We start from the raw sequence: 15,272 nt of genomic DNA, 5'->3' as shown, positions 1-15,272 counted from the left end.
GCTTTTTTTCAAAATAAATTTATTAAAAAATAAATAAGTAGTCATTGAATACACTCAAGTATACCAATAACACCAATATTTATTGGTCCATAACTATAGAAATCGAATTGAAAAATCTCGAAAATTCAATTGAAACAAATAGCGTTAATGGTATAATATTATTATTTTTTATCATTATAATTTAAAAAATACGTATAACATACTTAAACCTACAGTAGGTTCGAGAAATACGTATTTGAATCCATCTCTTAAAAAAACCTGTTTTATTTTGATTTTGTACAACCAGGTACATTATAAATATTAACTGCCACACTAACACAGTTTTTTATTTAGATAATCGACTATCATAACTTTCACAATTATTACGCCATCAGTTAGTAAATACTACAGGTTGAATCTCATATAGGCTACTCATAATTTATTTTTTATGAATACAAATCTACTCGAATAGTTATTAATATAGGTATAAATAATTATTGAAATGCTTCACGATTCAATGTGCGTAGAAATTATTACCTAATGAGCAGCTTCTAAATTTATCCCTGATGAATCCAGTTTGATTGTTTGATAGAACGATGGTGTTGGTCAAAATTTAGTTATTAAATGATAATATTAAACATATGCTACTTTTCTGTACAACTATAAACTATTAAACGTGGAACAAAACCGTCATGTCTATAACGATACTCATTTATTATATGTAATTATAAGTAATTATATTAATATAAGGCGTGTGACGTTTATCCCCATTGATTTTTCATCGGAACACAAGAGTAATATGATTTATTCAGTAACACCTAGACAGTATACGGTTTATGGCTACCCTTATTGGCCACTATGATTAAAACCATTATTAGTTATTGATAATTATTTAAAATTCACGCAATGAATAATTCTAAATCTATGCTAGTCTTTTTTGTTACCTTATGAAAAGAATTAAGTTCAGTAATCATTTGTTTTACGTATATTGTTTACTACCTTTTTAATTAATAGCTTATATTATATTATGTTTATTGTATGAGAGCTACCACAAAACTTTAAGTGTAAAATAACAAAAATATAATTAAACAGTTATGTATCGTAAAAAATGTTTATAACATTTTTATACTTTTAAATATTTTTATATAATATTGATATAAAACTTAAAATCTGCAATTGTTCTCCAAATGTGTTATAAAAACATTTTTTTTTTTTTTAAACTTTTATGATAATCTTATTTGTTTAAAATATACAAAATAAAACCTTATATTTAAAATAGTATTTTGTAACCCGTTCATTAGCTATTAGTATTTATTAATAATCATGAATGATGAATAAGGTTTATGATGCACTTTTAATTTCATTGAATTCACGAGATAAAATCATGGTAATAGCCAAAATGGTATTATCTATATTATTAAATAACAATGTTTTTGCGTGTGTAACTGTGTAAGCTATTTACAGCCAAGTCTAATTATGGTTATACTATTTCGTACATAGATAGTCTTAGCTTTATCCGAAAAAATTGAGTAATTCAAAGCTAACTTTTTAAATTATGTATTTTAAAGAAGGGCTCACATGGGGTTAAGTTGGATCACGAAAAAACAAATATTTTTTGTTTTTATAAAATTAGTTAAATAAAATAAAATAGTCAATAGCTGTATATAGTTTTAGATTTGCGTTAAATTTTTGATCAAAACCACTCAAATTATTTTGTGTTGAAAAATATAATATTTAATATGCGCTCAATGGATTTGAATGTAGGGTAAATAAACTGGTGCTATTTAATTTTGGCATCCAGACTATTTGATTTTATATACCATGAAATGAGATAATATTATAACACATCATTATAAAATATTATAAAATACCAATAATGTAATTAATTAATCATTTTATATTTATTATACAAAATCAACTAGAAAATATCCACATAACACAAAATGATAATTAAAAATGTGTGAGAATCATATAATACGTATATAACGTTTAAGAAATATATCTTATAATAATAAAAAAAAAAGTTAAAAATTAAAATGATCATTTTAAAATTTCCAAAATCATCAAAATGTTGATAATTTGTATTAATCAATCAATCAACAAATTTGTAGTATTAAAGGAGCATCCACGAGATGTTAAGTTTATATAATTGATGTTCCTACACTCACCGGCGGGGTAAGGGAATAAAGTGCGTTAATAATTTTGTCACGCCTTCATATCATCCTAATGCGTTGATCAAATATCACGATATCATTATTATAAAAAGTTATTGATATCATAGCTATGAGACCTAACTTATAGGATGACTTACCAAGCATAATAATTTTTTAACCCTATTTTTTTTTTTGTTCATGAATTTAAACTATTGTTTTTAGAATATGTAAATTTTACTTATTGACCATAATTTTTTAAATAGCTACATCGTTTTTTTAATACTATTTAAGAAGTATTTTATACGAACTTAATTTTTTCAAATGAGTTCTATTTCTTTTAATTTTCTAAAAAATTAAAAATGCGTGTAATATTTCATAAAATAGGCACTCATAATGTTCAGACAACTTTTAAAAATCATAAAATGTTTTTAATCAATTATGCCATTATTTTCAAATTATCACAATCCTCTGTATTCCCATTAACCTATTATCCTTATTAAATAAAAGTCGAACAGTTCGAAAATTACGCGTTTGGATTTGAATCCACTGACATCGGCAGAAATTCCATAAAACCCATCTGTTCGACGAATTGCCGGGAAAAACACGAAGAGAGATCGCCGCCGTACGAAGAATAGGAATGGGTATACACCTATTTAGCCGCAGCCGGGACACCGGACTGAAGCGATAATGAAATCTAAGCATCTCGAGAATAAAATATATACCTATACGATATATTTGTCGTCGAAGGCGAAAAAATCGGAGCGAACGCGTTTGGGAACGGACGAGGTGCCCATACCGTATAGACTCGTCGCAATGCGTACGTTACTGCAGTAGTACGCAGATCGTGTGGGTGGGAGAGGAAAACTTTGGCCGGCTGCGGCGGCGACGGCGACGACGATGACAGTCAACGACCGTTGTTTGCGTCGAACGACGACAAATGAGCAACAAAAACCGACTGTCGACGTGCACCGTAATAATGAATAACAATAATAATAATAATAATAAATAATTATTATTATTATTATTACTGTGATTTGTAGGCGATAAGCGATCGTTTCTTCCGATCGGCCGAAAAATCATCGCCGCCGTCGCGCCGCCGCCGCCGAACACTCGACCACGTGCGCCGCGCGTCCCGGGCGGGTAGCTGGTTTACTCTCTCGGCGATCGCCGCGCAGGACGAACGGCAGGATCGGCCATGGACTTTTACGTAGAAATCGTCACGCTCCTGTATTCCGCGTCGCTGGCCATGTCCGCGTTCTTCCAGAACAACCTGTTGCTGCGGAAGGCGTGCAACTCGTCCGTGCCGTTCGGCGAATGCACCGACGGCGAGGCGAACGCCCAGCACGTCGTGTCCACCATCTACTCGTGGAAAGCGGGCGTGCAGTACACCATTCCCATCGTGTTGATCATGCTCGCGGGTAAGTCGGCGCCGCCGTCGCGATGATGTTACGTGGGTATCGATGTACGCATGTGCTTAGACGCCGCCTACTCGTTCGCAATAATAATAATAATAATAACAACAACGTGCACAAGCAATGCGTTTGGTACGCAACAAATAGTATATACGTATAGATGATAGGTAGTTGAGTAATAGGTACAACCGCAATAGTCACCCGATAATAATATTACAATAAATACTGTATTTACTAGTGTTAAGCTTCAAACACGTATGATTATAATTAAATTGATAATGACTATTAAACCAAAAAACAAATATTCAGTAAAAATGTTGACAATAACATTATTAACATGACGGGTGGGCTTGTATATTTTTACACAATAAATTTGCGTGCAGTGTGATATTTGAGACTGTAATGCATAAGTTCGCTTCTATACATTTTATCTACTGTGATTAAACATATTTAATAACTAAATAATCGACCTCATTTAATTTTGAGTAGAAAATGATAATGATTTTTTTTTTTTTCATAAACACTTAAAGCTTAAATAAAATAAATATTTCGCAGAACAGTCCCTCCCTCACCTGTAATATAACCACCCACGGACTCAAATTCGAGAAGCTCTGGTATATAACATATCGGCACGATCAAAAACTCCAAAATGTCTGTGTTTCTAATCCAAGCATTTTTTATCGCTATCATATACGTTTACAAATGGTATACCTGTGTATAATACCTATATTAAAATAGAATACAGTTATAGTTATCCTAATATTTGTTGACTTCTTCATGTCTGTCGTAGTCGATCATTGCCACGCGTAGCCTTCCTATCTATACCGACAACGATTCGATGGTTGTTTTTCTATAATTATCATCTACAATAACTGTCACCTAGCTGTATAGTAGTGTCACCAACAGAATTTACCATTTGAACTTTGAATTCGAAATGCGCACGCAGGTTCGTCGTAATTTGGGTATTTGCGATACAGTGTTCTGTTTACGGTTTTGATTACCTCCCCATTATTTGGCTCTTATTACCGTCGTCGATTTTGTTTTTCGTAGACTTTAAAAAATACAATATTATGTAAGTATTAAAATAACTTACATATTGCACTATAGAACGTTATTACGCGATTTTCAATAAGTAAGTTTATCCCAAAAATTCTATAGGTACTGAAATTGTTAAATCGGAAATATGTAAATAAGAGTTGAAACATTACACTTATATACCTATTTAAATATATTTAAATTATTGATTTACCCAAATACTAAAATACTTACGTTATTAATTATTATTTCTGAGAAAAAAATCAATGATTAAAAATAATTAGTTACGTATTAAAATACTTCTTATCGAGTGAAGTATACTTTGTTTAACTTAATGTACGCTTTACATTATTTAGTAGATATTAGTTTTTTAATTTAAAAATTAAAATTAATAGATAATAGGTTGATATTGTTGTGCTAATTGTTTTTAATATTTTTTCGTTGGATGAAGGTACTTTTAAGCTATTACATGATAATTATTTTAGCCACTTTAATTACAAAAATACCATTTGACATTTATCGATATTCAATATTCAATATAGTGCATACTAAATTTATTAAACCAAAATATAAACTAATAAGAATACCTATAAGAAATGATAATGTATAATATATTATTTTAGGTGTGTTTATAAATTATATGCACACTTTACAGTTATACATGAATAGATAGATAGAATTGCCTGCTTAAATGTACTCCTTAAATTTATTAAATTTATTGGCTATTTAAATAATAATTGAAAGCCATAATTTTTAATATTAAATCTATTTTGAAATTGATACTTTCTGGTTATTGATTTAAGAAATACTAGCAAAGTAAAGTGTGCCTTTAAAGCTGTTGTAAACAATATGTGATTTGTGAGAATAATATTTATATTTTCTAGTGGGCAGTGACTATTAGGTAGCTTAGTTAAATTTAAATAAAATGTATTATGTTATTTTGAAATAATAAACAAATGTAATTAAGTTTTTCGAAATTCTTACTGAATTTTAAGACATATTATATTAATTGATTAATTGAGTGATTAATATAAAAAGTAAAATTAGGCTTAAATCAATAAACTGTTATAATTTTAATAACACATATTGCATTTAACTTTAAAAATTAATACTATAATATTTTATAGGTAATGAACAGAAATATGTTTTGAATGTTTAGAGTAGTTCAAAGGTTATTTTCCGATATTTTCGGTATACAATACTTGAGTTTAAATAAAACGTTATCATTGATTTAAGTTATTTTAAATTAATTAAGAAGGTCTTATTACTTAATATTATTATCAATGTTTTTGATTTATAGTTATAAACATTATAAAATGTAAACTATACAATTTCTATAATGCATGTATAGCTTGTGTTTTAGTTTATGTGTATAATAAATATATTTGTTTATATTTTTCATATTCACGTATGTATTATAATCGATGTATAATTGTGAATTAATATTATATAAATAAATTTCTTTCAGGTCCATGGAGTGATAGCCATGGCAGACGCCGTAAACCATTAATTTTACTACCACTTATAGGTCAGATATTAACTGATAGTTTATGCATATTAAATGTTTATTTTTGGAATTGGTCTCCACAAATCGCTGCAATTTTTGAAGCCATAACACCAGGGCTTTTTGGAGCTCGAAATATGTTCTGGGTAGGTGTGATATCGTATATATCAGATAATTGTACAAATGAATCCAGAACATTGAAATACGGAATAATAAATGCAATTTATACTATTAGTACTTTAATTGGAACAGGACTAGCAGGGTTTTTAAATATTGGACTAGGATTTTATGGAGCCTTTTTGGTACCTATTTCGTTAAATTTAATTGCTTTTATGGTTAGCTCAATATTTATTAAAGACACTTCTAAGCCTTACGATAAAAATGTTGTTTGGCTAAAACCAAAACATTTTATGCAAAATTATTTGAGTGTATTTAAAGGAGGCGATAAAAATTATTCAATCACGTTATTCGCATTACTAATGTGTCAAGCTGTTTTAGTGGGCAGAATTGGAGGTAAGTTTTTATATTTAAATAATATGTAATAAATATTAATAATATTATATCAAAAAAAAAAAAAAAAAAACATTTGATCCAAACACTTATAAATTTCAAAATAATTTTTTTAATTCATCTTATTATATTTACTATAGCTATTATAGGTACATATTTTGTAATAAGTATTTTTTAATGATATTTTAGTTAAATAAGTACCACGTAAATACATGTCTATACATTTTTTTTTTTGCAATTCTTTGAGTTAAAAAAAAAAGAAATAATTTAATTTTAATAGTATATTAAATTATACATATTTCGATACACATTTAATTCTTTTATAAGTGTTATATTAATTTTTATTTCTAAGTCTATAATATATTGAACCTTAAGATAAAACAGTTAATATTTAAAAAATGATAAGTATTTATATGTTATTAAATAAATATAAAATCATGAATCATAAAATAAATAATATTTTGTACCCTATTCAATATATAATACAATTCAACAAATATGTTTTAATTCTTATTTCATTATGAATAATAATACTATCAAGAAGAATAGTTTTAAAATTACATTAGGTATTTATTAGAAAATTATTAACAAAAAGTTATAAAAGTAGTAAAAATTAAAAATTAACTTTAAAATTGAAATTTTGTTTATTATTCAAACTATTATTAAGGATATCAGTCTTCGTATTAATTTATTGTGAAATATAATATGAGCAAAGTTAATTATTTTTATAAATTAAAATTTATTATAATATTTATTATTTGTTATAAGAAAAAAAATACCAGTAAAATCAATACAGAGTGATTCAAAAGTCTTCACCCGATTACGAATTTATATAGCTTAATTACAGTAAATTGCTGGTTAACGACGTGTATACCATTGTATAGATGAAATAGTTAAGTTTAATTTTATTTTATTTGCTAATGCACGTGTATTATGAGTTGTAAACATTTGTAATGATAAGTAAACAGCTGTCAGTTAGTGTCGAGATAGGCAAATAAAAAAAAAATACCGTATGAGGTGTATGACCATTGCAGGGGTCATATTGAACATTTTAAACAGACTATATTAAAATTTGATTATATTTTAATTCATCCTACCATTATTTTAAAATACATATGAACGGTTGTGATTGGGAGAAGACTTTTGAATCACTATAAAATGGTAATTCAGTTAAAAAAAAGAACAAAGAATAGTCATATAGAAAAATACGGACTTATACTTTGTGTGTCTACTTAGTATAAATTGGAATCAAATCTTTCTTGTACACTTGGATCAGAACTTTTAAGGTGTTATTCTTTAGTTTCCTGAATATTTTCCATGTTAAAAATATTTATTAATTTCAATCCAATTTATTTTGAACCCTTCAAATTAATGTAATTATCATAATTTAGTTTAAATTAAATTTTTAATGTTTCAGGGGAATATGCTGTTACATATTTATTTATGAGATATAAATTTAAATGGTATGAAGTACAATACAGTTATTTTGCTGCCTACAAAATGTTGACGATTTTTGTTGGTAAGTAATAATTAATTTAGTAAAATAACTAAAACGTAGTACATAGTAATGTACGTGTATACCAATAATAATAAATAATATCATGTTTTCATAAAGTTATGTTTAAAATAATTATATAATACATTTACAATAATAAAGTGATCAGTTAAAAATGTCGCACCCATATCGCGTAATTGTACGTCTCGCGAAGTGGAAACACCTTTTTTCCACTTCGCGTAATTCCGCTATATGGACAACATTACACGAAATGAATACCTAAACTTCACATAACGAAACTAGAGCTGTTATCTGGAAGAACACTTAGCGTAACAATGTTTGTAATAATTATATTTTTTATTATTTTGAACATTGTACAGAATTATAAATATTAGTTATGAATATCGTAATGAATTAATAATTATGAAAATTATGTATTATTATGAAAACGACTAACCACGAATACGTATAATGAATTATAAAAATTATTTACTATAAATAAAATGAAATATCAAAATTATGAATTTTGATCTATTTATATTAGTTATTTGTTTAAAACATACAATAGAATTATTATGATATCGAGAGTTGAATTTTAAATTGGCCTTAAAACAAGCATATTTTTTTGTTTAGCATTTACTTTTACAACAGCTACTAAAACAACCTTGTCCTCCTGTTAATGAATAAACAGTTTGTTTAAACGTTTTATCGAATATATGTTTTTTTCTTGCTTTAATTTGATAAAATTCTAAGAAGCTGGTTGTAAACTCCCTGCACCATATCAAACTTTAATAATTCCGTGTTCGTTTTATAATTGGTTCATATAATTTTTTTAATCAACCATTACTCCAATGATGTTCACTGAATCCGACGGATCTCTATCAATTTTGTAGGTACTTAAATTATCTCACAGTCTCCAATTTTAAATTTAGGTAGTTAAATGCTTTCATTTAGTTTAAATAATCGTGTAATATTATTATGAATAAATAACTAGGATACTAGGTAATTAAGAACTGTAAGATAGGTAACAAAATAATTTCTCTACCGAAGACACGTAGGTACGTTACATTAGCACCACAAAATTCGAAAATAGTAAAATAAATTCTTCTAACAGTTGTTATTTCATTTGTAAACTGTACACCTCTCCAAACAACTCAAAATCAATTTTTTTCTCCAACAGTGCTAATGTAACGTTACACCACCTCCCTGTTTTTTGTTCAATCAAGTTATCGACTCCGAAATGGTGCTAACAATTGTTATTCCATTTGTACACATTCATAATATATATTATTTTTTTTGTTTTATGTCATTATGTGTATAAAATAAAATAATATATGTTAAAAGTTTGAAGTATTCAAAAAAAAAAAAAAAAAAAAAAATGTAATCATAACAAAATAATTTAAGTCATTAATTTTCTTTGTTTAAATATCTAATTTCATACATATTTTAACATAAAATATGTATACAAAAAAAAATTTGTTTGTGTACATTTTTTAAATTTTTTAACTACAATATGATCTACTTAAAGCAATACTTGTATTATATTTTATAATTTTAGAATTAAATATTGAACATTTTACGAATTCTTAACATTAAAGAATTCGTAACATTTCTAGGTTTTGATGAAATCTGTTAAAATTCTATCTTTAAGGATTAATAAAAAATAAAAATATTTAAGTATTGACTTCCTAAACTAAAGTACCAACTAGATTCAATTTGCTTTCAGAAAATGTCCTCTAAGTTTAAAATTTTAAAAAAAATGTATAGCCCAAAAACTGATAACATACAAAAAATAACAATAAAAAATAAAAAAACACATATAATCAAATAAATACATTTATTGCTTCATTCGGAATTTAAAAATGTACGTATTAGATAAATTTGAACTAAACTACTATAGTTATAGAAAATAGAATTAAAGTATCATCGTAGTAGTACCCCTATCTCATGTACACAATGCATTAAAAAATTGTTTTTATTACTATACTCGTAAAAACAATTTAATTATTTTTTTTTAAATTAATTATAGTTTGATCTTAAATTTTTAAATTCTCCCTTGAAATCCTTTTAAAAATATGAATTTATCTGATTCTAAATTTTATTTCATATTATTTTTATATAATTGTATTTCATGTCAGATATAAGTTACACTCTGTAATTATTATGAAATTGATTATTTTGTCTATTTTTCAGAGCCAATGATAGTGCAAATTAATTATTAATTAATTAAACTTCACATGTTTATTCGATTTATACGATTTATTTAAAACTATTAAATTGAACGTCTTTTAAATTTAACTATAACACATTAAAATACAACACATTGTTTATTACGAGTAAATACAATGATACATAGGTAAAATTATAAAAACCTTGTTATTTTCTGAAAACAATGAAACTTTTTTAATTATTTCCATATTGGTGTATATAATTAAAGGCTGAGTTTTTGTGTGCACAAGTTAGTAGATTACAAAATAGTTAAATTGACTAATCTAGGTTTTTGCTGATATTTAATTAGGTGTTTCAGATTATTTTTTCATTAGTCGTTGTTATGAGATATTTATTGTTTTAGTTTATTTACAACTCGAGAAGTATCGATATAGCTATTTATACATGATAATATACATTATATATATGTCAATATGTCAATAATCTATGTATTATAAAATTCTTATTTTCTAAATATTCATAATTTATTGATGAACAAAAGAAACAAATATTATTCAAAATATTATAAGACACATATATATGTCTTAAAGTAATAAAAAATAAAAAACGAATTTACCTGATACGTTATAAATCTGTATTATGATTATTGACTTTTATTATCATTAATCAGGCAACGCAATATTAATTATTATGAGTAAATACTCTATCCAATGAAAGAACATGCCAATTCTGTTCATCCCAATCGATATCGATCCCACTATAGTGGGGATATATGGGGAATGGGGATACAAAGAAGAACCGATTTTCGTTGGGTCGTGATATATTTTCCCGCTAGACATGGTAAAAGTATAAATATTCGATAACGATAAAACATAAACACATCTAAAAATTGTAAATGTTAATTAAGCAGTAACTCGGGTATAGAATACCAAAACCTAGGACGCAATCTAGATTAGACTTTATTCGTAGTTATCTTCGGGACGCAACTAGTAGGTATGCACTATGCAACAATCATTTAGAATTTACTACTTTTACTACATATCACCTCATGTTTTTGTTCATCTTATAGTAACCCTAAAAGTTATTGGGTGAAAAATGAACTAGGACGTATTTAAGTAACGTAAAGATTACAACACTACATAGGTACGTCAAAAAACTATTTTTTCTTGAGACACACTGAGATGATAAATCATTTTGGACGCACTCGGTACATTAAATATTGATAATTTTTGGACGCAATCGGGAAACTCTTTTAAATAGCTTCTAGTTATGTGTCTAAAATGTTAGTAATATCTCAACTAGTATAATATAAGGTTATTATATATTATACTATCACTCGTAAAAATAAACACAAATTACAAATATTTTTATTATGTGGATATCTTCTTATGTAGTGTATAAACACATTTTTAATTTTGAAAATTATATCAATGTTTTAGCGAACAAAGTATATGCATTTTAGTCGAGACCTGTATTTATTTTAAAAATATTAATATATGGATAAAATGTTTCATGAAATTAAAAATAATCAACACATTTTTTAAAACTACAGTGACTGACCTCGCGAAAAAAACTAATTATAAATAACTGCACACATCCTATTTCGTCGAAATACTAATTTATCAGGAAAATATGTATACAAGGAAATTAATTTATCACAAACAGTTTAAGAAAGAAATACAACGAATTCTTATTTTTTATTTTTTTGTTTTGAGTATTTAGTATTTACCGCTATATGCTATTAACATTTTCTACGTTAATCAGTTTTAAATAATTTATTATAATATAACAAAATATGATACGAAGAATTAAATAATTAATGCATTTGTTCATAAACTAATAAAAAACTTAATTACTGTAGATATTTTCTAAGATATTATCTTGCTCGTCACGAAATATTTTTTTATCTGTATAAATTACATAACAGACTTGTCAGAAATAAAATAGTAGTATCACGACGAAAAAAAATGTTTATTATAAATTGTTATATTTTAATGGTAAAAGAAAAAAATATATAATATAACGTTTTCGAGTTATTGTAATTTATAACAATGTATTTAAGTTAAACTTTTATGAATTATATTATATTCATTTCACTTTTTCAAGCTAGGTAAGCTTTATGCATTTACTAATTATTATATATAATTAACTAACCATATGAGTATTATAATAATACACATTATCGTCCAATAGACAATACGTAGTTAGTTCAATAATTTAGAATCTCCAATACTTGCTTGGTTTTATTATTTAAAAGCAGTCAATATGCTTGGTACATTTATTTCGATTTCAAATATAGCATAAAATATAGCTAATAGATAAACTTTATTATTTGATTCGTATTATTGCATAAAAATGTGTTATATTTTGGTCATCTTGGTAATTATTTATTTTTATTTTTTTATTGAAACTCTGTATTACAAATTAGTCTCGAAAATTAAGTTACTTTTGCAATTTAATCAATTAAAAATGAAAATAAATCGGTATAGGTGTAATAACGGTCATCAGACTATTCAACTATAGTGCTGTGTAATTATTATTATCTTGTTTATTTATTTATCATAATTAATCATTAATCTGAATTTCATTCTAGGTACTTTGTTTTCTGTTACTGTGTTAAGTTATCGTCTAAAATTAAACGATGCAATTATAGGTTATATTGCATGTACTTTCGATATTCTTGCCGCAGTGTGTTATGTTCTTGTATATGAGCCTTGGCAACTATATTTAAGTAAGTATAAAAATAATCAATCATAATGAATAATATAACCAAGTATTTTACATCATAATAATAATTATAAAAATTATTACTTATAGTTCCAATGGTTGACTTTTTCCATGGAACCGCACTTACTATTTCTACTTCGTTGACATCTAAAATTGTAGATAACGAAAAACTTGGTAAGTTTATCTATACATTGTATTACCATATTTTAACTTTTTTTGTATTTAACGTTTTTAATTTAATTTTAATATTGCATTTATTATTATTTACATATATTAGGTCGATTAAACTCCGTTCAAGCACTAATGAGCACAATTATGTCATTTGTTGTAGTCTCAATATATAGTGCGACGTATAATTTAACATTTGAATATTTACCTGGTGCTGTATTTCTGTTAAATATAATTTTAACTTTTCCTTTATTAATTATATTTATGTAAGTTATATAATATATATTATATAAATGATAAAAAAATGATAAATTTATATTTTTTTAAATTTTTCAGGATTATTTACTGTAAATGCAAATACATGTGGACACCAAAAGAAATAACACAGTCTTAATGAAGGTTTTAGGTATAGTTTTTAAATTTCTATTGTAAATTACGGTAAGACAGTGTATATTGTATCATTAATATTATTATCGCTTATTCTAATGACATTTTTAAAAGTTAATTAAACTTGTAAAGTATTATTAAATATATTTATTTCATCAGTAAAAATAAAAATACACTGCTTAAAAAATGTTACCTTTCCGAAGATTAAAAGGTTTCAATATGCAACTACCAAATATTTGAGGTCATCACAAATACATGTGGATAAATCTCTAAATTAATGTGTAGACCTGAATGAATATCAATTATTTTCCATGGAAAAACTTCATCCACGACCACTACATTTTTTCATTAACGAATAAAACAACAGATATTTTTATTGATAAAACGGTATACTTGAGTCTACCAGTTGCAAACGTTTCAGTAACTACTCTTTGTTTTAAAATTATATTAAATAATTAAGCAGTAAATAGCAATGAAATTATATTTAATTTTGAAAACTTAAAATTTTATAAAATATGGGCTATTGACAATTAAATGTATTATGAAAACTTTTTAATTTCAAGTTTTTTTTTTTTATTAAGTCCTTAATTAAATTTGAAAATTCCAGAAACCAATATTTGAATAGCTTTAAAAGAATAAATTTGAATGAATATTTTCAGTAAATCATCATATACATCAAGTGATAGCTGAAAAAAAATTTTAAAATTTGTTAATTGTCAAAATATATGATATTATTTTGTGGTTGACGTCTATATAATATATGCAGGTATTCGTCATACCTATACATCATACATCTGTGGAGTTATTAAATCTTAAACAATAACCAAAAATATATAATTAGAGTTAAAAGTTTCATATTCTTTTAAATACTTAAGAAGTAGTATTCACTATACACATAAACGATCAGGTACCTTCTATACTTAAATTGAGAGTTAAACCTCTTATTTAATATATATTTTATTAGGATATAATGTTTAAAAGTATTAACTATATCTATCTACTTCAAAAATGTAATTGTATATAAATTGGTATCTTTATACTGATCTTCAAATTTATGTCTTAAAATACATAATTTTTCTTTTTGAATTTGAGCGAAAAATAAAGTTTTATGAAAAACTGTTATGTACCAATCACAATTTCTGAACTTTACATTGATCAAACATTTGAACTAAATGTAAACAATGAAATAAGTTTAACGCGTAAATTTATTTTCTCTTTGTGTGCACGAAATATTTGTTTCACGGATACTAGTTAAAATGTATTTTAAGTGTGATTTAGTAAAATAAGGCACGGATTATAAGAGTAGCAAAAGTCCAAAGTCACTATGATTACTAAAGTGAACTCTTTTGTCAGCATTTAAATTTTTCAAAAATATTTTCTGATTTATAAAAAGTATGTTATTATTCAATATTATACTTAACTAATTTAGTAGTGTGGACGTTTTTGAATCAATACTAGTTAATAATTAATAGTTCTATTATTTTCCTATATGATAGTATAGTTGAAAAAAATAAAAATAAAACTATAAAAATTGTATAGTTAAATCTTTTTAAATAGTAGGTATAAGAACTCAGTGTTTCCTTAAACTTTCGTCATCATTCAGAGGAATAATAGTTTTAATTTAAATTTAATATAAATCATAATTGAACAATATCTAACAAATTTACCATTCCCCAAGGCACTGTCACGCATTGTAACCTTTGAATTAAAATAAGATAAACTCACTATACCAG

At 25.6% G+C, this 15,272-nt stretch overlaps 1 protein-coding gene across 1 annotated transcript; it reads left to right on the top strand.

Annotated features, from left to right (window-relative positions):
• The first annotated feature begins 3,049 nt into the window (after positions 1–3,049).
• On the top strand, positions 3,050–14,031 carry LOC112591535 (proton-coupled folate transporter-like). The gene is made up of 8 exons (XM_025335382.1): positions 3,050–3,102; positions 3,173–3,550; positions 6,048–6,596; positions 8,011–8,112; positions 12,851–12,988; positions 13,075–13,158; positions 13,262–13,418; positions 13,489–14,031. The coding sequence occupies exons 2-8, from the start codon at positions 3,328–3,330 to the stop codon at positions 13,544–13,546; spliced, it is 1,311 nt and encodes a 436-aa protein (XP_025191167.1). The 5' UTR covers positions 3,050–3,102; positions 3,173–3,327; the 3' UTR covers positions 13,547–14,031.
• The last annotated feature ends 1,241 nt before the right edge of the window (positions 14,032–15,272 follow it).

This window comes from Melanaphis sacchari, unplaced genomic scaffold, assembly GCF_002803265.2.
Source record: "Melanaphis sacchari strain LSU unplaced genomic scaffold, SCAv2.0 Contig0_pilon_pilon, whole genome shotgun sequence".
Lineage (NCBI taxonomy): Eukaryota > Metazoa > Arthropoda > Insecta > Hemiptera > Aphididae > Melanaphis > Melanaphis sacchari.
This window is presented reverse-complemented; position numbering and strand designations above follow the sequence as displayed.